Source organism: Notothenia rossii, assembly GCF_949606895.1.
Source record: "Notothenia rossii genome assembly, chromosome: 1".
Lineage (NCBI taxonomy): Eukaryota > Metazoa > Chordata > Actinopteri > Perciformes > Nototheniidae > Notothenia > Notothenia rossii.
In genome coordinates this window covers 56,012,074-56,038,948 of record NC_136912.1, presented here as the reverse complement: position 1 = coordinate 56,038,948, position 26,875 = coordinate 56,012,074, and the positions used below count along the sequence as shown (strand labels likewise).

At 42.5% G+C, this 26,875-nt stretch overlaps 1 protein-coding gene across 2 annotated transcripts; it reads left to right on the top strand.

The window, feature by feature from the left end:
* The first annotated feature begins 302 nt into the window (after positions 1 to 302).
* Positions 303 to 25,333, top strand: slco2a1 (solute carrier organic anion transporter family, member 2A1). 2 transcript variants are annotated; one of them, XM_079674077.1, is made up of 14 exons: positions 303 to 513; positions 4,717 to 4,854; positions 6,235 to 6,397; positions 6,802 to 7,011; positions 7,797 to 7,895; positions 7,973 to 8,112; positions 11,428 to 11,500; positions 11,591 to 11,755; positions 12,625 to 12,829; positions 13,865 to 14,012; positions 15,940 to 16,100; positions 16,300 to 16,364; positions 16,857 to 16,977; positions 19,383 to 20,571. In XM_079674077.1, the coding sequence occupies exons 1-14, from the start codon at positions 460 to 462 to the stop codon at positions 19,558 to 19,560; spliced, it is 1,920 nt and encodes a 639-aa protein (XP_079530203.1). In that variant the 5' UTR covers positions 303 to 459; the 3' UTR covers positions 19,561 to 20,571. The 2 variants fall into 2 exon arrangements, with proteins under 2 accessions (XP_079530203.1, XP_079530204.1); XM_079674078.1 differs by lacking the exon at positions 19,383 to 20,571 and adding an exon at positions 24,111 to 25,333 and having other exon boundaries at positions 310 to 513.
* The last annotated feature ends 1,542 nt before the right edge of the window (positions 25,334 to 26,875 follow it).

The following is a 26,875-nucleotide window of genomic DNA, read 5'->3' as shown; positions in this document are numbered from 1 at the left end:
TTAAGATGAAAAAATATGGAGGAAAATAACTTGGATAAGTTACCACATGAAGTAGTCAAAAACGCTCCTTAGATCATAACTATTTATAATATAATTATCCCCCGAAGAGTCCTCTCTCTGGCCTTCACTCATTAGTGGGCCGCATTCCAAACGTAATGAAACATTAAGCCTGTTGAGCTGCTGAGTGCAGGGCATCTGAAACCATACGAACTATTCACACTGACACCACTTTAAATGAATGGAGAAGAAGACCAGTCTAATCTCTCCATGAGTCACTGCTCTCCCAGGTGTGTTGCACACGCTCGCGCGAACGTGACTCAGCCAATCAGCGCGAGGACTGTCTGTTCTCAATTCAGAACTTTCAAAAACAATTGCGCATGGAGAGAGAGTAATTACATCACCAGCAGCAGTCATAAGAAGCCGTCAGTGAACGCGAGCACACAGACCGAGAGCGGGACCATGGACAAAGTCTGCCCCAAACACACGAAGAAGAGGCTGAGCCGCAACATTAAGGTAGGCTGACCGGGAATGTTTCACTGCTTCTGGAACACGGGCTGGAAATTATTTTAGAAGATTTAACGTTTCAAAGATTATAATAATTCCAAGAAACAAAAAGACAAGTTATTTCGTTGTTCTTTTTTCTCAGAACACATGAGCGCAGTATTATGTGTAGTGTTGCCTAAGAGCAAATAAAGCTTCGTGCACCCCAGGTGAGGCAAAGGGCTTTATAGCTTTAAAATATTCAATGTAGGCCTATTGGTGTCTGCAACAACTTTAGGTGGACTAGCTCAGATTTTTCATTATTTTTTAAATCAATTTTAAAACGAACAAAATGTTCGCTTTGCTTTTAAAGTCAAAAGATGTATGACTTATGTTACCTCCACTAATCATTTAACGTTTTAAAGATTAGTCCTAATGCCAAATTAAACGTAGGACTATGGAAATTGAACAAAATAAAAAAAACGATCAAACTGATGATTTGTGTTTCCTTTTATGATTGTGGTCTGTTAAACATCAGAAAGGATCACAGATGAATTACAGTAATGAAGGTATCAAATAAAGCATCACATACTCACACTTGAAATTCCTCACACCAGATAAAGTTGTTTTGCTTAGAAAATGCCTCAATAACATCAGATGAGTTTCTAACACGTTTTCTGTCAAATTGACTCATCATTGCACCTTGAGACTTTGTTGGACACAGTTTTGTATTTCTATCATAAAACATAGGTGTCAGTTTTGACTCAAGTTTTTTTTGTTTGGCTGCTGTATCCAGTGCACCTCTGGCTGTAATATTAGAAGTCTCAGTGAAAACTGACTGGTGGGAGAAATGCCCCCCCCCCCCCCCCCCCCCCCCAATATACCCTGTGCTTCACTTTATGGTAATAATGGAAGAGAAACACTTTGTTCAGGGCTGTGAGTAATAAGGAGGCAAAACTCAGCGAGAAATGACATGTCTTCTTCGTTGGTGTTAATGAAGCATGACTAACACTATGTTCTGACAGTTCGGACGAGACCTAAGCAACTTTCACATTTCCAGAAGGTGATGAAAAACCTTTCCCTCTTACGCAGACTGTGGTGGGTCTACTTTCTGCAAATCCTTTCCTGTTGATCATTAAAGTGTTCACTTTAAAGCCCCTGATCTGTTGATACCAAGGTGTAAAAATACAGAGTGGGTGGGGGCAGTGAAACGGACATGATCACATCAGCCAGACTGAGTGTTCTCAGTGGAATTTCGCCCATCCTGCACAGTTTCAATGCACCTGAAGTTCAAAGCTGTGTATATTGACACAGTGGGAGTAGTTCTGAATCAAAGCAGCATGCAGGTAAAATTAAGTCAAAGTGTCCAGCCAGAACTCTGGGTCACTGTTGACCTCCTGTCCAGCAGTTGCAATTAAAGATTAGAAAATTGTCCGAGTTGCTTAACGCACAAAACTGAATACCTTCAAGAGTCGGGCTGAAAACAACAGTTTCACACAGATCATATCCATATATTCTTGACAGTGGTAGGTCTACATGCCGTACAGCTTTTGGCCCTCTATTTGCAGGACATTGTGAGCACAGCAGCGTTGTACTTACCTTCCGTGGGCTACACCTAGTCTGCACCAGGGTTACACTATCAAATTCTCCTTTGCCATATCCAGCCAAGTTGGTGCTGCGGGTGCACTATGATCACACCCTGAACCTCGGGATATGCAAGCTTCAATTCTCTCCTCACCTCAGCGCACCGAGCATGTTCAGATCACGTTCAGAGCTGTGTCACAGCGTATGCAATTTCAATTTGCGCTTAAAAAATCCTCAGTGGAAATGCAACAATGTGCAAAGATACTAACATATTGCAAACAAGTTTGTATGCTAAGCTGACGTGTAAAAGTTAGAAATGAAAAAAAGGCAACATGTGACAAACCGTTTCTATGGAAACAGAATTTGAAATCAACATCCACCTTCCTCACACCATGACACCAAACAATCAGAAAGGTCTATTGTCATGTTTTTGCCATTTGAGGTTCATCTCTTTTAATCACGTCCTCTTGTTGCACACTCTTCTTCTGCTTTGGGTTTCATCTCTTTGCACTGGTTAACCACGTGATGTATTAGTGCAGGGCCGTCCCTCCCCACAGGCCGATCATCCAATGTGAGGCCCCATGCTCTCAGCGCAGCTCTCCGCGCAGTATCTGCTAATGTACAGGACGGAGAGTGATAATGCTAATGCTAATAATGCTAATGCCAGCAAATACAATGGCGGCTTCAAAAAACTTTTCAGAGTTTTACGTGTTTTGGAATTCGCCCAGCCAATAGAAATTGGTACTTTGTTGGTACTTTTTTGGTACCACCTCTCTAGAAGGCACTACACATGGGGGTAAAAGTTCCCGGCACTAAGTACTCTTTTTGGTGTGAACGCGACATCAGTCGCTTGGGGCCCCAAGATGGCCAGGGACGGCCCTGCATTTACATCATTTTGCATCATACATCATTTGCATTTTTCTTTAGCAGATTTAGGAAATGTGTTTACAATTTGCCATATATTTGAAAGGGAACCTTGGGTATATTGGTCCAGGATAAGGTTAATGCCAACAGCAAGTTAGCTTAGCTGAGCAAACACAATGGAAACAAATACAGACTGCTGCAGCGTAATTTGTCAGACAACAAGACTTCAGAAAGACACTTCTCTCTGCCCCCTCCCCCCCCATCTAAATCGTAAACCGTTTACATGTACACAACATGTCATGTTTACAGTACACAACATATGCACATGTTCATCATCAACAGCTTTGTATCAAACTTGTTGGTTGGATTTTCTACGACCATTATTTCCAAAAAGATTGAAGCCTTTGATCTATTGTGCAGTAAATCCTGTTTCCTTTTTCCACAGTGAAGGGAGGTCATTCTTTTGCTTTATCTCCTTTCAAGTGAGAGACTTCTTCCACTAAGCTTCCTTTTATTATTTTACCAAGTAGCCTAGGTCAGGCATATTGTTGCAAAAAAACTAAAAACATTTGTATCCAGCATCATAGTGACCGCACGTGTCGCTGAAATGAAGACGTTTGAAACTCAAGTGTGAACTTCCCTCCATTCTTCCCCTCACAGCAGGGCGAAGGCTGGGACAATGGTGCTCAGACAGACGGAGCTGAGAGTGTTTGAAAAGGATAAATATGTACATAATCCATGGAGGATCCAACTCTGGAACCAGCACGAACAAATAGGCTTTTAAATCACTTGTGTTAACAGTGAGGATAAATAATAAATCCTGCGTGTAGTGTGACATGCTGTTGAAACACGGAAGCGTTCTGCACCGGTTGTATTTTGCTGCCTTTATTTCTCATTTTATTGTCTATAGATCTATTTATATCTCGATGAATATCATCCAAGTTTCAACACTGTCCAACATCTCTTCATCTAGACAAATGGTCCTGCTGTATTCTGACATTAGTATTGATTGGAAGCAAAAAACTCTTTGCCTTTTCTCACACTGACATTTTGCACTTCATTGGATGACGTGTTTTCCAGACTTGTCTCTGACATTTAATGTTTTTTAACCAGCGCTATCTGCAATAACAAATATCAGACCAACATCTTGAAGTGGATTTTAAATTGACTTGAAGCTGTGTTACAGGAACACTCTGCATCTCTAATGTTTGATTTGAATTTACTTCACAAAGAAAAGGGGCTCGTTTGCCTGCCTGAAAAAATTGATCCATTTGATCCAAAATAAAAAAATATGAGAAAATATTTGCAAAAGCGTCTATTGTGTGCTGACAAACCATAAAGCCAAGCTTTAATGGGAGCATTAACTGTTCTAAAGTGGAGTTCGTAGTTTATTCCCCCTGGCCGACCTGGCAGCCGGTAAACAACTGAAAGCTTGGGTTTATCTCTGTTTTCTTAGCAATTCACTCCTAATCTCAACATGGCTCTTCAGCGTCATTCGGGGCATTCATGACCCCCCAAGCGAAGTGAGTGTGAGCGCCTCCTGACACACAGAGTGGCTCCTCCACATCACCGGGAGCGCATCCAGTTCATCTCCCCACATACCTGAATGTGAGGGGAAACATCCAAGAGGCAAACATAATGAAACCAACCTGAGAAAATGTTTTTGTTATACAGTTTAAGGTGATCTGCGTCTATGTGAGTACAGACTAGTGTCTCTCACAGTACAGTTTATATGATATGTATGACCATAACCTGCTTTGGAGCCTCATGCCTCCTGTCTCTGTCCAGATGTTCGTCCTATGCCATGGCCTCCTGCAGCTGTCCCAGCTGCTGTACAGCGCCTACTTCAAGAGCACCATCAGCACCATCGAGAGACGCTACGGTCTCAGCAGCTACTCCTCAGGAACCATTTCCTCCCTGCATGAGGTAGGAGCCAAGAATAACACCACCTCACAGCCTGAAATCATGATAGCTTTATTTCAAGGATACTGATGAAGGAAGAGGAACTGGAGAACAAGCAACATATCACAATCACACTTCCTGGAGTCAGGCCACAGTTTGATTACAGAGATGGAATCAAACTGTCAAGGAGATGATAAGATGTCCAGTTGTTTTCATGTTTTAAGTATGCATGACCAAGGGTCACCAGGCCCTATTTATATCACTATGTTAGTAGTTGCAGTGTTTACAGTTATTACATTCTTTTGAAGCTAGAATCCTTTCAGGATTTTGAAATTAGGAAATCCTTTTTAATTGAAGGACATTTTATGTAAACAGAGATAAAACAAAGCCTCAAGAAATCAGGTCTGCATGATAGATGTTTATGGTATTCATATGTTAATGTGTCTACGTGTAATGCATAAGGAGTTCTTAGAGATGAACCACCAAATAATCCTCCGTCTCTGCACTTCCTCAGCATTACAGAATCACTCATCTTTCAGTTCATTGTTCGGGTGTAATGGCCATGCACTGAGACCCTAAAGAGTCACATATTCCTCTCAGGAGTGGTGGACACTGAAAAGGTGTTGATACATCAGTTCAGTGTGTACAGCTTTATACTGCCACATAGTGGTCAAACCAGCAGTCCAAGCAGCTTGAAATGTTTCAAATTATTTTTGTCTCTCCGATTATTTTGACTTTAAAATTTTAATAGCGTCAACTTTTTTTTCATTTCAAATTTGATTTGTAATGCTATCTCAATGCAGGCATTGAATGATATCAGGCAAGGCAATGGAAACAATATTTGATGGAGAGTGAACAGTTTAGTGTTAAATTACTATCTCCTGCAGCTTCTGTTTTCTGATCAATGTCATCTGAGATCCGGTGTAATTTAATTGCAACAACCAATCAGAATGGGCATGGGCGGTTTTCCTCTGGTTATCATTTATAGGAATTAGAGATAACTGCAGCCTCCAGTTCACATCTATAAAGATGGAATCAGCATCAACAGTTTTCAGCAGGCTCACATGATGCTCACAGTAACTGCAGAGAAAAAAGGCATACTTGTTTACATCATAACATTATCCATTGAAAAAGTTACATTATCGAAATGTGTTATAACAGCCAAGTGCATTTTGATTGCATTTTCTTTAAATAATTACATAATTGATTGCTTCATCTACAATTCTGAAACTCACTTTGAACTAGCCTTGGTTTAATGCAGTACATTTAGATTACAGTGCAACCTTGGTTATGTCCATATTTAGTTTGAAGAGTCCATTAGTGATGTTGGCAAACTGTGAGAGCTAACTGAAGGCGGGGGGTGACAGGATGGATGTGACAGCAGCCCTCTGTTCTTTCTCCTAGATCAGTAACAGTGTGCTCATCGTGTTCGTGAGCTACTTTGGAAATCGGGTCCACCGTCCTCGCTTGATTGGAATCGGAGGATTTCTGATGGCTGTCAGCGCCTTGATGCTGACCTTACCTCACTTTGTATCCCAGCCCTACGCATATGACTCTGTTCTAAACAGTAAGACTCAGAACCAATATCTCTGCCTCCACGGCTGTGAGAGCGAGCGTGACTCCAGAGGAGAGTACAAATACACGTCAGTGCAATTTATGAGACTTTACTTAAAGAGTTTGTCTACAAAGCTGCAATCTTAAGTGGCCAGAATCTGGCTTTCTGTACTTTTCAGCAATATTCACAAAGTGCTGCTGATGATCTCTAGCTGAACTTTCTATAGATCAAAAGAAAACTGAATTAGAGTTACCTCTCAGGGCATTTCATTTATAATAACAATGTCCCTCTTTCCTCTTTAATGTTGCCTCCAGACAAAGGAGAAACTTGAGGAAATGAAAGGAGTTCTGCCTCCACTGGCTTGTCATTAACTTGATTTCCCCCTTCTCTTCCTCTCTCCCCCCGCTGTGATCCAGATCGCCATGACATTTGTAACCTGCAGAGGAACTCCAGTGAAGAGTCCTGTGGGCGGGACGAGACCCGGCGCCTGGCCGACTCCAACAAGCTGTGGCTGCTGATGGCCGGCGCCCAGCTGCTGTTCGGGGTGGGCTCCGTACCCATCCAGCCCTTTGGGATCTCCTACATCGATGACTTCGCCGGGCCCGGAAACTCCCCTCTTTACATAGGTGAACTGTACTGTAGCTCAGAGTTCTCCAAGGTCACTCTGTGAGCCTGCATTTTGAAAAAGCTTTTTAATAAACAGAATTTAATCAATTTATTTCAATATACAGTATTTTGTCACCTTGGAATTTAAAGGAAGTTATCCAGGTATTGGGTTTAAGGGTTCATATCCCAGATAGCAAAAATGATTTGCAGTTCCGTTTTGTTGGTGAAAAATAATCATTAATGAAATAACAATAATAATTTGATATTTATTGATCCTCAGAAAGAACACAAAATAATGACTTTGTTCAAACTGTGTAATCATAATTAGTTTTAACATACAAAAGTTAATTAATTGTACAGATAATTATATAAGAAGTTTTGGTACAGAAACATGTTTTTCATTCAGACACATTTGGACCATAGGCTCAAAATAAATGGGTTCGGACAAATCAAATATTTTGTGGAATAACATTAAAAAATGCACGAACACTCCCACTTAAGACTAAATATTCTTAAACACAGAAAACGGAAAACAAATAGGTCAAACCCTTCAGAGCAGCCCTGGCTTTATCTCTGCAGGTGGAACCTTATAGAACCAGGTTAGATATTGATTTGAATAATGGAAACCTCAAACTCTTTTTTTTCCAATTAAGGGCCATTGATTCTTAAAGCCAAAATACACTCACACTAAATGTTCATTGTTTGCCAAAGAATAACATGTTGATAACACATAACAACAAATATATAGAAACCTGACTCCCTCAGCAGTCCTTCAGAAACTCTTCCTCACATCTATCATCCGCAGCAATCCTGTTCGCAGTGTCTGTGTTCGGACCTGCCATTGGCTACCTGCTGGGCTCCGTCATGTTGCGGATCTATGTGGACGTGGACAAGACTGGCTTTGGTAATGTAACGTTCCGTCCATTTGGTTATAGCTAGAGAGATGTGTCTGCTGACGGTGTTAAATGCTGTTTGGTGCAGGAGTAGAGCAGGAGCTGAGGCAGACGGACCCCCGCTGGGTGGGAGCCTGGTGGCTGGGCCTGCTCATCGCCGCCGGCTTCCTCTTCCTCACCTCCATCCCCTACTTCTTCTTCCCCCGGAGAATGCCTTCAGAAGATCAAGTAAGCCTTACTCAGAGAGATGTGTGGAACAAAGAAGTCCTGTTTAATGACTCAGCATTCGTTGAATGTGTCTGTGATATGGATTTACTATAAGAGGGGCCCCACCACCTCTCCTACTTAAGAGAAAGGCATACAGAATTTATAGTGTTAGGCCTATTGTTGTTGTTGATGTTTGGTGTCTCTTTGTGGTCATTTTTGTGTCTCTTTGTAAATGTTTTGCCCTTTTTCGTTGTTGTTGTTGTTGTTGGTAATGTCTTTGTGTCCCTTTGCAGCCTTTCTGCATCTCTTTGTAGTTGATGAGTCTCTGTTGGTCATTTTGATGTTGCTTTGTGTTAATGTTGAGTCTCTTACTATGTATGTTTTTGAGTGACTTATTGTAGTTCTGGGCCAAGGGGTGGCCTGAGACCATTATACTGCTGCGGGTTTATAAAGCGTTGAATGGTTTAGGGCCAAAATACATTTGTGATCTCCTGCTACGATATGAACCATCCAGAACTCTCAGGTCTTCAGGGACTGGTCTGCTTTCTGTCACCAGAGTCAGAACCAAACATGGAGAAGCAGCGTTCAGTTATTATGCTCCAAACATCTGGAAGAAACTCCCAGAAACCAGCAGGTCCTTTTAAAGGTCCAATGTCATGGCCATTTCCACTGATCATAATTCATCATTGTTGAGATCTACTAGAATAGATTTACATTGCTCAATGTTCCAAACTCACATTGGTTTCTCATACAGCATCTCTGTATGGTGTGTGTATTCACTCTCTGTCCTACACGGCTTGTTGGAGCTCCTGCCCCCCCCCCCTCCCTGTGAGCCCAGTGTCCTCTGATTGGTCAGCTTGCCCTGTGTGTGTGTGTGTGTGTGTGTGTGTGTCTGGCTGGCTGGCTGGCTGGCTGGCTGGCTGGCTGGCTGGCTGGCTGGCAAAATCTGGGAAGAAGAGGAAATCCCTGCTCAGCTTAGGGATGCTTTAATGGTCTCCATATTTAAGAAGGGAGACAGGGCAGACTGCGGAAATTACTGTGGCATTTCTCTCTTGTCCACCATAGGGAAAGCCCTAGCTCGGTTGTTGGCCAACAGACTCCCCCCCCTGTCAGAAAGCATCCTTCCTGAGTCTCAGAGTGGGTTTCACCCAAACAGAGGCACAACAGACATGATTTTCACAACTCGCCAATTGCAAGAAAAATGCCGGGAACAAAATCAACCATTATACATGGCCTTCATAGACCTCACCAAAGCCTTCGACTCAGTGAACCGTCAGGCCCTCTGGCTGGTACTGGCAAATATTGGCTGCCCAGAAAAATAAGTCCGGGTACTGAGACTGCTGCATGACAATATGTCAGCCATGGTACTCAGTGGCAGTGGAGACAAAACTGAACCCTTCCGGGTCGACACAGGAATCAAACAGAGACGTGTCATCGCTCCAACGCTATTCTCCATCTTTGTTGCTGCTATCCTACATCTCACAAGCAAGCATCTGCCCCAGGGAGTCAACATAATGTACAGAACTGACAGCCAACTCCTCAACATCAACCGTTTCAGGGCTAAAGGTCAAACCACCACCATATCGATCATGGAGCTGCAGTATGCGGACGACAACGCCCTTGTAGCCCTCTCGGAAGAGGACCTAAAGAGTATCCTATCAGCCTTTGCGAAAGCATACAAACAGCTTGGTCTAGCCATCAACATAAAAAAGACCCAAATCCTCCACCAACCACCACCAAACAGCAGTACGCCTGTCCTACCCCCAAACATCTCCATTGACAACATCAGACTGGAAAATGTGGACTACTTCCCATACCTTGGCAGCCTCCTATCATCAAAAGCTGTTATTGATGATGAAATACACCATCGCCTCAGCTGTGCCAGTGGGGCTTTCTCAAGGCTAAGGAAGAGAGTCTTTGAGAACCGTGACCAAAAGCAAAGACCAAAATCTTGGTCTATAAAACTGTGGTGCTCCCCACTCTTCTGTATGGATCAGAAGCCTGGACCACATACAGCAGGCACTTAAAGGCACTTGAAGCATACCATCAGAGATCCCTCCGAAAAATCCTCAGGATTAGCTGGGAGGATCGGCGCACTAACACCAGCGTCCTGGAAGAGGCTGACATTCCGACCATCACTGCCACCATTGCCCAAAACCAGCTCAGATGGACTGGCCATGTTATCCGCATGCCTGACTCTCGGCTCCCAAAACAAGCCTTTTATTCCCAGCTTGTTAAAGGGAAACGGGCCCCTGGAGGCCAAAAGAAGAGGTACAAAGATAACATAAAAACAAACCTAAAGAAGTGCCACATAGACCTAAAAGCTTGGGAAGACATGGCAACAGACAGGCCGAACTGGAGAAACCTTGTCCGTGAGGGTGCTGCACTATATAATGATGACCTCTGCCATGCTGCACAAGAGAAGCGCAGACTCAGTAAGGAGAGAGCAACCACCAAACAGGTCTAACCCAAACCCTCCACCACTACATTCTCCTGTCCACACTGCACAAGAATAATCGGGTCCAGAATCGGCCTCTATGCCCACCTGAAGGTGTGTGTGTGTGTGTGTGTGTGTGTGTGTGTGTGTGTGTGTGTGTGTGTGTGTGTGTGTGTGTGTGTGTGTGTGTGTGTGTGTGTGTGTGTGTGTGTGTGTGTGTGTGTGTGTGTGTGTGTGTGTGTGTGTGTGTGTGTGTGTGTGTGTGTGTGTGTGTGTGTGTGTGTGTGTGTGTGTGTGTGTGTGTGTGTGTGTGTGTGTGTGTGTGTGTGTGTGTGTGTGTGTGTGTGTGTGTGTGTGTGTGTGTGTGTGTGTGTGTGTGTGTGTGTGTGTGTGTGTGTGTGTGTGTGTGTGTGTGTGTGTGTGTGTGTGGCGCCATTAGGCGGGTTTATTAATCCACCCATTATCTGTGGATCATGTTTTATTGACTGGCTTGATGTCAACATTACACTTGTCTTTCTTTCTCTGGGTTTTCACCAGCTATAATGCACAAGGTAACTGTCACTGAACACATTTAATTTCCCAATAATTGATTTGTACTTGTGAATCATTTTTTGACCTTTACAAAAATATAAAAGAGCAAGACAGATTTTTTCCTCCACGTCTTTGTGAAACCAAATGATGTCTCTCTCAGCTTTGCCCAAGACTTGTTATGAGTTGTACATAAAATCTACATTTCATATAACATCTATTCTTTTGATATTAAAAGATTTGAAACATGTCTGCAGTCTTGAGGAAGAGGGCATCTGAAGGCACTGTCCTGTAGTGGTAGAATTGTTTTCTTTACACAGCACAATCACATATTGGCCTCCACATAGTTCACACTGCATGTTGTTTTCCAGGGGATGAGAAGTGAAACTGACCTGAATGATGACTTCAAGAAGCCAGATGTCTCTTTACTTGATTTCCTGAAAAGTAAGTTTATTATATTCAGACATATTGTTAGATTGTATCAGATAAATAAGAGAGTTTTCTCTGAAGTCATGTGTTTTTGGTTGTGATCAGTGTTTCCCAGGATGTTTGTGCACCTGCTGTTGAGCCCTCTCTTCCTGATGCTGGTCCTGGCTCAGTGCTGCTTCTCCTCAGTGATCGCAGGGCTCGCTACGTTCCTCAACAAGTTTCTGGAGCGGCAGTACAGCGCTTCCCTCGCCTACAGCAGCCTGCTCGTAGGTACGTACTGCAGAATTGTCAACATAAAGATGGGACTTCAGGAAAGCTAATTTAGATTGCTGTTGCCCCTTCAGTGCTTGCAATCAATGCCAGCAGTAAATCTAGTTCAGGTCATGTATCAAACCATTTTATGAACGCTTTGGAATTGCAATGAAGCAGTGTATAAGAAGAGTTTTAATAGTCAGCTCTTTTGCCCCATGGCCACTGATTTGGGTTTGTACTGTCATCTTTTCAAATATGAAAATAATTTTTGGGTTTCCGCTGCCTTTTCCCTTTTGCAGCACTGCAAAGACTATGTCTATCATTTGTTTCAGCAAACGAATAAAATAGCACAGGATGTGCAGCAAACCCCTATGGACATATTAACCCCTGTGCATCCCTCTGTAAGGGTATCATCACAGGGACAATTCATATTCAAATGTTCACTTACACTGACTAACATCTTGAAACCAACTGCAGTCGTGATCATGAGAGCTTTGTGCAGGGAAACAGAAGATTAGTATGTAATGGCCTTTAGGGTGAACATGTGAAAACGGCTCCATCTAGTGCTATACATTAAAGCTCTAGATCAAATGGAATGCATTTGTTTATGCTGTCATGGCCCCCGGTCCAACATTGTGGTCTTCATGGGTCTCTATAGGGAGATTTGACTGTATTTTGGCTGCACTTTATTAAACACTATCAGAGCTGAGGTTTAACTACAACCCCTCAGGGAAAAGAAACCTCACATTCTTGCTCAAATGTATGTCACATGCGTTAACACAACAAAAGTGTCGAAAAATGTAAAAGTAAGAAATTACCCTAATGATGAATGAAGGATATCATTTCCATGGTTACGTGGAGGCCACTAAGCTGCTGATGGTTCCCAGGTGCTGTGAATCTGCCCGCTGTAGCCGTGGGGATGTTGATGGGCGGGGTCATCATGAAAAGGGCGGGACTCTCTCTGAAGACCATCCCTCGCTTCTCTGCTGCCATGCTGACCACATCCACCCTCCTCTTTGTGCCACTCTTCTTCATGGGCTGTCCCACACAGAAAGTTTCAGAGGTCAACCATTTCCAGAACGCACAGTACAGGTGAGTGAGAAACTCTTCTCATGAAGATGTCCTCAGCTTTGTTTCTAAAGGGGGACGTTTAGATTTTGGGGCGTCAGCCTCATCCAGCATAGTGTATAAAAAAGACTAACTTTACGGAGTAAGTTATTAGCATTTTATTGGGCACTATCATTAAATTAGTGTGTGTTTTCAAAACTTTCGACCAGTTAATACAAAGGACTCCAACCTTTAAACATAACACTAAAGTCAAAGTCAACTTTTTTCTCAGCCTTATCTTTTTCTCAGTCGCGGCTCCGCGGATCTTCGCACACACTGACCTGGAATAATTATCAGTAGAAATGGCCATTTCCTTTAAAGTGATGAAGATGATATTACAAGAGGACAAATATATACATTAGTGCAAATAACTGTCAATAGTCGCATGTTAGAAAAAGTTTCTGGTGGTGTGTGTGTGTGTGTGTGTGTGTGTGTGTGTGTGTGTGTGTGTGTGTGTGTGTGTGTGTGTGTGTGTGTGTGTGTGTGTGTGTGTGTGTGTGTGTGTGTGTGTGTGTGTGTGTGTGTGTGTGTGTGTGTGTGTGTGTGTGTGTGTGTGTGTGTGTGTGTGTGTGTGTGTGTGTGTGTGTGTGTGTGTGTGTGTGTGTGTGTGTGTGTGTGTGTGTGTGTGTGTGTGTGTGATCACTTTAAACTTTTTTCTTATAGTACATAACTCACATTGCGCTATAGTGCTACCAGTGGTCACTACAGGGTGCCTTTTAATGGTCTGACTGAAGCCTAAACAAAATGCTAAGAGTTCATGAAGTTGGCATTGGATTTTTCTTTTCCTCTATAGAATGAAACTGCAGAAACGGCTAGTTTGCAGATTAAATCTTGTTATAAACATATAATTGTGCTAAATATGTATAAATTACCTTACATTTAAAACACATTGAATTTAAGCAAGTCAGTAAGCACTATAATGTGAATCAATATGCTAATGAAACATGGCCTGCTCACACATCAGCTTTGAGCCTGTGTTCTCTGCCGCCCCCCCCCCCCTCCCCCCTCCCCCCTCCCCAGGTCTCTAGCTCTGTGCTACTCCAACTGCTCTTGCCCTGCCAGCGCCTTCAACCCCGTGTGTGGCTCTGACGGTGTGGAGTATATCTCTCCTTGCCATGCCGGCTGCACCAACTTCACCAAAGACCCCAACAACACCCACAGGGTTCAGGTGGGGAAAGTATATATAGTCAGTGTATGTCCAGCAGGAGATGGCGCTCGGCACACACCTAGTAACACAGAAGCCATGGGAACGGCAGCTAAATGTGTTAGGCTATACTTTAAAATATGTTCACTGCACCACAGAAGTTGCTGGTGTACTGCTGCCTCCAAAGACTGGTTTGTTTGTTGGTGTCATTGTGTGATTGTTATGTTCAGAATCACAGAAGTCACACAAACACAATTCCTGATGAGGCAGCAGGATATGGTTAGGGTTAACTAAACATAACCCTGACCCTAACCCCGAAAGTCACTGTTCTGCCCCTGTCCAGAGCAGCATGGCTCTAATGTGTGCTTCTCCAAACTGGGGGGCATGTCAGCTGCTAACTACTGTAGGAAACACACTGGCTATAGATACGCAGGTGTGACATTCAACCCCACTTCAAACAATAAGAACTATCTTTAAGACATGCTTGTGAGGGGGCTGAAAAAATAAAACTTGATTTTTAGCTGACTTTTTTAAACCTGACAGATATTTGTGCAACACTAGAATAACATTGTACAATAATTCATCAGCAGTAATGAGTACAATTTCCAGATGCAAATTAATCATGTACTGTAAGATAGGAATGCTACATAAGTTTATTGAAAAGGAGAAACAGCTCAAAACACATTTAGTAATAGCTTGTAACATTTTCTCAGTGTGGGATCTGGGGATAACTATTTGGTTCTTTTCCTATTACTAGATCTGTAAATCAGCCTGGAATGGTGTAATTAATCTTTAACTGTGTGGGGAATGCAGAGACTGCATCTTCTCTTCACGGAGTCAAGAGGTTAAACATTGTTATGGTAGTGCTGCTTGGATACTTGGATGACAGCTTTTAGACTTTGTGACATATCTTCAAAACAATCACAATTCCCAGAGCTCTTTTACATAATGTGTTCCATCAGCAGGAGCTCCCAGTGTGGATCAGTCAGAACAGACAGAGCTCTGCCGCTAACAAGTGTCTCACAGTCCAATGTCCAATCAATGCTTATCACTCACAGGACAACAGGAGGTGTTTAAAGAAAGACAACACGTCATAATTAAGATGTCAAAGCTTGCGAATAATCCTCCATTGGGAGATATGTGACTGCTAATAGTGTCCTCTGTGTAATACTGCACAACACTGATGGGTGCAGCTATCTTAATGAATGAATCCCAATATTAGATCAGATTAATAATAGTCTATTTTCTGTTAACTCAGAAGTCCACAAGAAAGGTGAATTAATTAATCAAGTGATGAATGTGATGTGAGAAGTGGAAAAGAAGTGGAAACGCCCAACATCCGGACACACTAGCTCTGACAGTACTTATATTTCTTGAATCCTTTGAAAACAAAACTTCATCTGTGACCCAAGTGTTTCAATTTGAATAGTTTGTTGGGTTGGCTGAAGAGAAACACTACCCCATTTTTTGTGCTTTTTTTAAATCATTGACCAGCTTAATAATTTTTCGACATTTTGGGGAATGTGCTTATTCTCTTTCTTGCTGAGAAGTAATTGAGAAGATCGATTCAAATCTTGGATGCTTAGTCTGAAGCAAGATCCAGGCAGGTAACCAGCTTAGCTCAGAATAAAGAATGGCATCAGGGGGAATGAGCTAACCTGGCTCTGTTCCTTTGTAAACAAAATCTTCTGCCTACCAGAATCTCTTAAGCAAAGAATCCTGTTTCGTGTCTTGAGCCTAAACTAGCTGATGACTGTTATTGCCTAATATTCTGCGTACAGACATGAGAGCCTCAATCTTCTTATTTAACACATTTGGCAAGAACGCCAGTAAGCTTATTTCAGAGCAGATTTGGTACAAAATAACGAGCAAAGCAAAATGTTGTTTTTCATTCTATTTGAACAGATAACCTAAATCTATAATATTCCCATTGCTTTCTTTGTGGATACAGCTGTACACCAGCTGCAGGTGTATGTCTGGGGGCCAGAGCGCCCGCCCTGCCCCCTGTCCCAACAACTGCCCACATTTGATGCTCCCCGTCATTCTGGTCATCTCTCTGGCATCGCTGATCGCCTGCCTCACTCACAACCCCATGTACATGATGGTGCTCAGGTAGGGAAGGAGGACAATGCATTTCAGTATATTCACATAATTATTTTAACTCATGTAATTTATTTTAACTATTCAAAAATGCGTAATGATATCTGCTTTTCCTCCACTACAAACACTTACTAATGATTTTATCAAACTCGTATTTAAATTGTTGCCAAGAAATACTTTATAAGATGATATATTTTTTTTCTTCTGTCAGATGTGTTTCCTCTGAAGAGAAGTCATTTGCTATAGGAATTCAATTTCTACTCATGAGAGTATTAGGTAAGTCAAGACACAATGTCTGTGTGTGTGTTATGCTATAGTTATGAATAACTAGTTATTTAATTGCTGTTACCGATTATTATTTTATAATTTAATCTTGTTTTTATTACAACAGTTTTACAGTTAATGTATTTCATTTCAGAATAGAGCAACATGTAATAAAGTGACATCGTAGAAATAAAATGTGGCTTAAAATAAAAGTGTCAATGGAAAATGTACTATTATGAATCGAAACAGACTTGAAATGGTTATTAACAATATATAAATATCCATGGTAAAAGAAGCTCCAATAAAACATTCAAATGAATTACTATTGCACACATAATGGCTCTGAACGGTTATGTTTCACTGTGATGATTGGCTGCTATAGGGTGCCACAACAAAGTGCTATTAAACATACCTCTGAATGACATTGATTTTAAGCCTCTAGTGGCTCTAGCTCCACCACATGTTGATAGAAATGTTACACCCTCGTTCTGTCCCCCCCCTCAGCCTGGCTCCCTGCCCCTGCTCTCTTCGGGACTGCCATTGACACGTCGTGTATCTGGTGGAAGCATGTGTGTGGAAGGAAGTTTAGCTGTGGTTACTATGACAACAACATCTTGAGGAACCGGTACGAAAACCTATCACTCTGAACATACATCACATACACAAATGCAGTGCAACACACCTTACAAAACAGCTTAGAGGCAAGAAAGAAATCATTACAGTGATCTAAGTCTGATTTTGACTGACTTGAGGACAGACGAAAAAACTAAATTCCAAAAATGTTCATTTTGGAAATGGGTTGACAAAAAAAAATTCCCAGGGAAAAATATTTGTCCATCTATAAAAATTGAAACAAGTGTCACAAATTGGCTAATCTGCCACTTTTAATCCAATTTAGAACATGGGGCAGGGATGCATTTGTACGGCGCCCTGGAGGGTTCATAGAGAGAAAAATAAATAAAGCGTGGTTAGTTTTATGAAGAATATGTCCGGTCGCCAGGGCGTGTGTGTGTGTGTGTGTGGGGGAATTTGTTTATGATAGTATTGTTCGTTCCGGTGCACTCCGGCAGGGCTATAGCACATCGAGATTAAGATTAAACACATTTCTTTCACTTGGGAATACACATATAACTATGGAGAACCAGATTTGTGTAAATTACTGGTCGTGGTGATTTGAAAACCAATGCCGGTGGTGTCGGACACACACAAACACACCGAACATCCACACACAGAGCGGAGCTGAGCGCAAACACAAAGACAGGACATCTCCTTCATAAAACGAGGGGTAGTTCGATGTGTGTAGAGGTGTGTGTGGTTAAACGTAGCAGCATCGATCTCTGTTCAGCTGTTCTAATGAAGGGAAACGCAGTGAAGTAAACAGTAAAAGGCACAGCTCTTTGCAGCTGGTGCTGCTCTTCTCAAATTCTGCTGAGTTACGGCCCCTACACACGGCGGCGTGCGTTGTCGCTTGCCGGGGGGGGGGGGGGGCTGAAACTCGACCAACAACCAATCACATGAATCTCCCGCCCCAGACACACAAGAACGCCGTTTTGATTGGCTAAAGCTTGGACTGGCATATGATTCCATTGGCTGACGCCTCCATCGAGGCGTCAAAAGTAGAACATTGCTCTACTTTTGCAGCGAGCACCGCGAGAGAAGCTACGCTTTGCTCCCACAATGCCGTTCGGTGAATCGTGACGTCACCCCATTCAAAGTGAATGGGCAGAAGCGTTGAAGCGGCAACGCACGCCGCCGTGTGTAGGGGCCGTTACACGTTACTGCCTCCAGTGCCCTTTACGACGAAGCCAGTTCAACAGATCCTGGATATGTTTGATTTACCCGGTTTAACTAACCCTAACAAACGCGATGTTGCTAAGCGGTCCTACGAAGCTGGTTATCAGCTCAGTAAATCAACCAGGTGTTGAACTTTCTTGTCGGCTCCACGACCGTGGTCGAGGAAACAGGGGAGATGACTCTCTGTCGTCTCCCAGGGCAGAAGCAACACGCTTGGGATTCAATAACCCACTTTATCAAAGCACTGGAGAGAGGCGAGCTCGTCTTGGGAGGTCGTTGTATTTATTTAGTTCTCCCGTTTCACAAGATTTCCCGCTGCCTGTTTCATTTCCAGAAAACATATATAGGCTACCGCTCGCTCACTCTCGCTCTACCATACCCACTCTCACATGCACGCGCCACACCCCTCTCTTAAAGGGGTAGCGATCTCACTCTACATGACCCTAATGTCATAACAAAGGAGCCTCATCCCAATACCCCTCCTCGACTCCTCTCTTCCCCTCCTCCGGGACTTGACCCGGAAATCGACCAAGACACGCCATTTTGAAGGACGTCCCAATAGCTGAAATGGACACGGAGGAGTCGAGGAGGGGTGAGAAAGGGAGGATACACGCGAGCAGACTAAGCGGAAGTGTTTTTACTACTCGCGTATAAAAGCCCCGCCCCCACCTTCACAGCTGGTCGAAAACCGACAACTGGAAGATGAGTGGAAAAGCGTCACATAAATGTATAAGTGCTCACAGCTCCGTGGGAATTATTATGTGCAATTCATTTCTAAAAGGCTTTCACATTACTATAATTATATTTTTATTTAAATGTAGGCTACATTTTACACCAAAACAGAACACAAAAGCAGGACCAACCATCATACATTGAATTCCTGGACTAACAACAGAAAGATTCATTCATTTAAATAAATATTTAACAACAAATGGGCTGGTTCTAAAGGGTTATTCAGTTAAGCCCGATGAGAGGGGATACAGCTGTGCACATGTCATCATTAACAGACGTCGTTTAATAGTGACGTTTGAGTGAACGAGGACATCCTCGGAAGGTGATGAAATGGAGCGTAACTCTAAAGTGTGAAGGTGATGAATAAGGTGATGAAAACATGGCGGCCGTGAGGCTCGCCCCAGTGCAAGCTATGTTTATGTCTGTCGTACTTTTGTCTGCCCTATATGTGTGTAAAGTTTCATGTGTTATCCAATACACCCGCTGGGACCTACTAAACTTCAGACACAACCAACATGCAGTTTTGGAGTCATCAACGTCTTTCCCGAAGGAAATATTACCTGTTTCACCTGGCCTCCCAACGCCATGGCAGCAAAAGGGAGCAGGCGCTCCGGTGTCCTATCGCGGTTCAAGAGGCGCCCATACCGACCCCCACTCCCTGCCCTTCTGCTGTCAAATGTAAGATCTCTCAGGCACAAGATGGATGAACTTCACCTCCTGATCCAGTCAAACAAAACTACGGTGACTGCTACGCCATCTGACTGACTGAAACCTGGCTGGATCATTCGATTCCCGACCAAGTAGTATCACTAGCAGGATCCACACTCCACCAAGCCGACAGGTCAGTGGAACTAACACACAAATCTAAAGGTGGTGGAATATGCATTATGGTCAACCATCGCTGGTGCACAAACTCCACCTCGCTAAGCCATGCATGTTCCCCACTTCTGGAGCATCTAACTGTCAAATGCAGACCCACCTACCTTCCCAGAGAGTTTGCATCGATAATCATAATCAGTGTTTACATTCCACCTGAGGCTAACGCTAACACCACCATGTGCGATCTAGCCAGTCACATCTCCTCGGTGGAAAACGCACATCCAGACGCAGCAATAATTGTGTTAGGCGACTTCAACCACACCAATCTGTCCACGGAGCTTCCCAACTACCACCAGCAAGTTACCTGCCCCAGCAGAGGAAACAACACACTCAACTGCTATACTTCACTCAAGGAGGCTTAGCGTGCTTCTGCGGGAGCTCCGCTCGGCAAGTCGGACTGCTTATCCCGAAATTCAAACAACAATTGAAATCCTCGGAAACACCAATAAAATCCTCCAGGTCCTGGTCCAAAGAAGTCATCGAAAAGTTGCGTGGATGCTTCGCATGCACTGATTGGGAAGTTTTCCACACAGCTGGGGACCTCCATGCCTACACCGACACAGTGACGTCATACGTCCAATTTTTTGTGAGCAGCTGTGCATCCCGACGAAAACAGTAAAACAACACAACAACAATAAGCCCTGGTTCACCAAAGAAATTCAACAATTAAGAAAGGACAAAAACTATGCATACAAATCCGGAAATAAAGAGGAATATATGGCTGCAAAATACAAACTTAGATCTGGAATAAGAAAAGCCAAATTCAATTATGCTTCAAAAATAGAACAGGACATTTCAAACAATAACACTAGGACAGTTTGGAAAAAAACTTCAGGTCCTCACCAACTACAAAACGAAGCCCCCCCCACACCTGAAAATGACCATCAGCTTCCGGACAAACTGAACGCCTTCTACAGCAGGTTTGATCATTCTCCAGTTTCTCCACTATCACCCCCATCTCCCCCCCCCCTCCCCCACCATTCCTCATCAAAGAGGCAGAGGTGAGGTGCACGTTCAGGAGACTGAAGAGAAACAAGGCGGCAGGCCCAGACAACATCAGCCCTGCGGCACTCCATAACTGTGCTGCTAACAACATCTTCAACTCCTCCCTCTGCCAGTGTTCAGTTCCTCACTGTTTTAAGGAATCCACTATCATCCATGTACCCAAGTCTAATCAAATATCCTGCCTCAAGGACTACAGACCCATAGCCCTCACATCTGTGGCGATGAAATCATTTGAGCGCATCATTCTCAGGCACCTAAAAACCAGCACCTCCCACCTCATGGACCCATATCAATTTGCTTACAGAACCAACAGATCCGTGGATGACGCTGTCAACCTGGCAATCCATCACACTCTACAACACCTGGAATCCCCCAAAACCTACGCCCGCATGTTGTTCCTAGACTTCAGCTCCGCTTTCAACACCATCAACCCGGAAAAACTCTTCAATAAACTAATGGACATGAACACTGACCCCTGCATCTGTCATTGGATCCACAGCTTCCTCTGGAACAGAAAACAACGGGTCAAAATAAACAACTCCACATCTCTCCATCTGCACCTCAGTATAGGAGCTCCACAAGGCTGTGTCCTATTCCCCTGGTTATTCTCACTCTACACAAACCAACTCACATCTCAGCACCCCACAGTCAACATATATAAATACGCAGATGACACAACAATAACAGGACTCATCTCAAATAATAATGAAACACAATACCTCACTCAGATCCATCAAGCAGTCACCTGGTGCTCAGAAAACAACCTCCTACTTAACACAGCAAAAACCCAAGAAATAATCATCGACTTCAGGCGAAAGCCACAGCCCAAATTACCTCTATCTATCTCATTTCCACCACAGAATCACTCAAATTTCTTGGCACTCACATAAGCACTAACCTCAAATGGAAGACCAACACAGACCACAGCTACAAAAAAAGCCACCGAAAGGCTATTCTTTCTGCGGCAGCTCAAGAAATACAGAGTTAGGAAACATCTCTTAATCCAGTTCTACACAGCCATCATCCAAAGCATCCTCACATTACCCATCACACAGTCTGGTACAGCAGTTCAGACAACTTCTCCCGGAATAAACTTCCATGTATCATCAATAAAGCATCAAAAATCACCTGCAGTCCCCTTGCATCACTCGAATCACTTCACCACCAATGAACTGTCACAAGGGCAAAGAAAATCATTTCTGACCCCTCCCATCCAGCTCACCATGTCTTCCAACTTCTGCCCTCAGGGAGGCGCTACAGGTCACTGTCCACCAAAACTGCTCGCTTCAAAAACAGCTTCTTCCCCTTTGCAATACAAACAATAAATGGACTCTAAATAACCCCAATGAACAATCACAATCAATCACACCTTGAACTTTATGTATATATGTCATGATGTATGTATTTGCCCCGTGCTGTGTGTTGTACTTTTTATTGTCTGTCTATTGTATGTTGAATTTTATGGAACAAGCTGTAATAATCTGCACTGAACACGGAGGCGGAGCTAAGACACAAGGAAGAGAAGCGAGTGAGGGAAAGGAGGAGTCGAGGAGGGGTATTGGGATGAGGCCAAGCCCCCAGGAAGTGCGCCGGACGCTGATGAGAATATTCGTTGTGGCCAAACGGCGGTACTACACTTCCTTTAGGTTGCTTGGCCCGGAAACACTTTTTCCCATTGACTAACATTGGGAAAGAGTGGTCTGTAAATCGTTGGATATTTTTTTTTAAACTAAATAAACTACCCAGTATGAACGTTTGTATAGCCCTTATTAAAAACATTCGGTCCTCAAATTGTAAAATGTGCTAATAACATTATTCTGAGAGTTATTTTTCTCGGCATTATGAATGGGCATCTAACCCACGGGACCGCGCTGCCCGGCACCTTCATGTTACGTGTTCTGACTGTAACAGTTTGGAGAATTTAGCAGCCTGGTATATTACACAGTTTTAGCGGCATATATATATATATATATGAGAACGGGGGCCTATCATGAACCATTACAACAACAACAAAAAAGTAAAATTCAAAAAATATTTTTTTTATTTTGGATGTTTTTTTAAAATGTTAAATAAACCATGTCTTGGCTTTCAGAATATGAAACTTGTATTTACATCTATATATGCCGCTAAAACTGTGTAATATACCAGGCTGCTAAATTATATATATATATATATATATATATGGTTGGTATTTAACAAAAAGGGGTGTTATAGTCTGTGTTGTAGTGTGTGATATTGGTATTTATGGAAACATTTTACACCTTTCCTTCAAGTATTATACGTTTTTGTTACTTGTGGGCTACTTAACATGAATAGTCACAGTTACTATCCTTTTACTCCATCACATTTCAAAGAGAAGTAGGCTATTGTCATTTTTAACTCTACACAGTAATCCATCAGCTTTACTTTTTAGATAAGATTTAACTCACAATTGATCATAACAGGCTTCAAAATACATACATGTTTATATATTACCAAGTGGTTTCATGCACAACCCACACAAATATCATGCTAAATTAAGCTCTGTTGCTTGGATATCACTCGATCCTGTTATCAGCGTAATATAAAAGTACATAACGATTGATTTGTAACTTAGCATAATTACTAGCTAGCCGTTAGCTGCTAACTGCTGCGGCCGCCTCGTTAATATCAAATTCATCTTAACAAATCCAATACATAGACTGTATATATAAAGATCCGATACCATGCTGAAGTTAGTTAAAGTTGCGCATGCTCTATGAGCGAACATACGGGTACTTCTCAGGCATGACGGGTAATCTGTGACGTTTCGCTCTCTCAAGAGTTGGCCCATTTTATCATCATGCGCCAATGAGCAACTCTCATAGGAATGAATGAGGCCCCGCCTCCCACGCTGTATCCAGTTCTTATTATACATCCATGGATGAGGCTAGGGTTTCTCTGTCCGGCTGAGAGCGCGTTCACGTGAAAGGGACGGGGTTAGCAACATTTGACCAATCATAAACATGGAGACGCGTGCTGACAGCGCAGCGTCATACTTCATGAATGAATAGTGTAAATAGCAAATCCGCGAATCCCTGAATTTAAATAAAACGAGGCCACGCTTTATTAACTCGTGCGCACGCTTTATTAACTCGTGCGAACGAGAAAGTAAAACGTGGCTACGTTTTATTTATTTTTCTCTCTATGAACCCTCCAGGGCTCCGTACATTTGAGTTTGTTATGGCAAATCTTTTTACAAATGTTTTTTAAGTAATAAACACAGGAGAGAAAATTATTTCTTGAAATTATTCTAAATTTTTTCCTCTGAGGGATTCCATAACATCCACATCACTGCTGACATTTATATGTATGTGTTGACCCCTGCAGGTACTTGGGATTACAGGTGGGTTATAAGGTGATGGGGATCTTGCTGCTAATGATGCTGGGCTGGAAGGCGAAGAGGACTCAGGAGTACAGTCTGGAGAAGAGGCCTGACGGACCCCTGTGACCCTGTGAGCTCCCCTGTGGACCCCCGCCTCTGTTTCTAACAGCTCTGCAGCAGTGTGACATGTTGAGGAACAATGTGCAGAGCAGAGCTGCGTCAGGAGAGCCACAGCCCACACAGACCTGCACTGACCTCCACTCCTGTAGCCCCCCCCCCCCCAGCTGCTGCTTCACTGGGTGGAGTTGATGTCAGATCTATCCAAAAGGGAAAGCGTATAATGATTTGAGATGCTTTAGATCAGAGGTTCTCAAATGTTTTTCAGCCAGAGTAGTAAAAAGAAAGAGAATATAAAGGGATCCCGTCATGTACGTACTTTTTGGACAATTTGACGTAGCCTAATCTTTTAAGTTTTAGTTATTGGAAAAAATTACACAAGAAATATATAAGAAAGATACGAGACATATATTAAAAATATATACAGCATGTTCAACAATGCATTGACATCAATTCAATAAGCAGCAAGTGTGTACCTAAACACATTATCAGAAGAGAAAAAGGAACATTTGAAGTGCAGTTCAGGTCATCAAATATTTTTGTTAGAAAATGATCATTTCAATGAATGAATCTGAAAACCTTTACCACAGTGCCACAGATCACTTCTTTAAAGTTCCTGATTGGAAATACTCTGACAATCTGACCCACTTATTTCCAGTTCAGAGAGGTCAGCTGCTCACCTGTGGTACCTCAGTAGATTGTACATGCACCTGAGATAGCGCAGAGAGTTAACCACAGATAGATCATTGCATGTATTATTCTTGTAAGGTAGAATCTATTCAAGTTTCTATTTCCAATGGGAACATATTGTGTAACTAATGGACTGTATTAGCTTAATATTTAAGTTTATTTTTTTTATGGATGTTTGTCTCATACACTGAGACATATGTGTACTGCAATACTCATTTGATATATAATAACATACACTTTAAATGCAATGCCAATGAATTTTCAAATATCATGACATACAATGTTTATTAAAAAAAATACCTCACAAATAACCCTCTTTACTCCAGTAGTTTGCTGCATGTCAGTTGGCTTTGGAATTTAAATAAATGTAATGTCTACTAAGCTGGGTCCTGCATTTAAAAAATAAATAATATTGTGTTCATACTGTGTCTTTTAGAGGGGCCATGTGTCAAAATCTAGTTATACACTGAACAAAAATATAAATGCAACACTTTGGTTTTTGCTCCCATTTTTCATGAGATGAACTCAAAGATCTAAAACATTTTCTATATACACAAAATAACAATTTCTCTCAAATATTGTTCACAAATCTGAAAAAATCTGTGATAGTGAGCATTTCTCCTTTGCCGAGATAATCCATCCCACCTCACAGGTGTGTCATATCAAGATGCTGATTAGACAGCATGATTATTGCACAGGTGTGCCTTAGGCTGGCCACAATAAAAGGCCACTGTGAAACGTGCATTTTTGCTTTATTGGGGGGGTCCGAAAACCAGTCAGTATCTGGTGTGAGGGTTAGGATTAGGGTTAGGGTTAGGGTAATGTTGTGAATCGAGTGGCCCATGGTGGTGGTGGGGTTATGGTATGGGCAGGCGTATGTTATGGACGATGAACACAGGCCACTCGATTCACAACATTACCCTAACTCCAAGAGTGGTAGAAGATAAGGGGCTGCAAAAGGTACTACAGATTGCATCGTCTGACACAACATATGAGCTGCCATGCAGAAAGACAGTGACAAAAAGAATCCAGCAGCTTTATGACAATGAAAAGGAAGATAAAGAGAATTTATTGGAGAAAGCCGAATGTCTTGCCCTGACTGGGGATCATTGGACCTCGGTAAGCAATTCAAATTACCTCTGTGTGACGGCACACTTTATTGATATCTTCTCACTGTTCTCAGGTCAAATATTTATATGTGATTAAAAATGCGATTAATTTCGATTAATTAATGACAAAACCTCTAATTAATTAGATTAATTTTTTTAATCGAGTCCCGGCACTAATAACTATATATTAAAATGTCTAGGTAACAACTAAAATGGTGTCATCAGTGTTGAGATCTCCATATTAGGTTGAATACTTAAAACGAAAGTTAATTATAATCTAATATAATCAATTATATCCTTGCATAACCCACAATGAAAATGCTTCATATTTTATGATTTTCTACATTTACAGTATAAATAAAACACAAGTGGTTTGTTAAGTTGAGTGTAAGGCCTATTATGGTTGATGGGTGGCACTGATAAGAGGAGAGACAGTTTCTTCCCTCACAGCAGTACACAGGGGGCAGGGGGGCTCCTGAGTTTTTGGAGAAAGACTGAGGCCCCAAAAAGGTGTTTGTGCCATAGCCGAGAATAATATTTTGCAAGTCCTGCATACTAGAGGCCATGCCCAGTTTCCACAAATATGGGTATGGAGGAGGTGTCTTTAGGTTTTTCTGTCCTGTTTTGAGCATAAAAACAATAGCAGAGAGGGAGCAAACTCGAGAGAGTGGGGTTTTCCCCCTGGTATGCTCTCTCCCGGTAAGCTCTCTCCCTGGAGAGCTGGGTTTTTCCTCGGTAAAGGTTCACTCAAACTTGGTAAATATCTCTCGAATTTCTTTGTTGAATGCGGAGTGAATTTCTTTGTTGAAAGCTGAATGAATTGTTTGTTGAAAGATTTATAACCCGGCCACCTA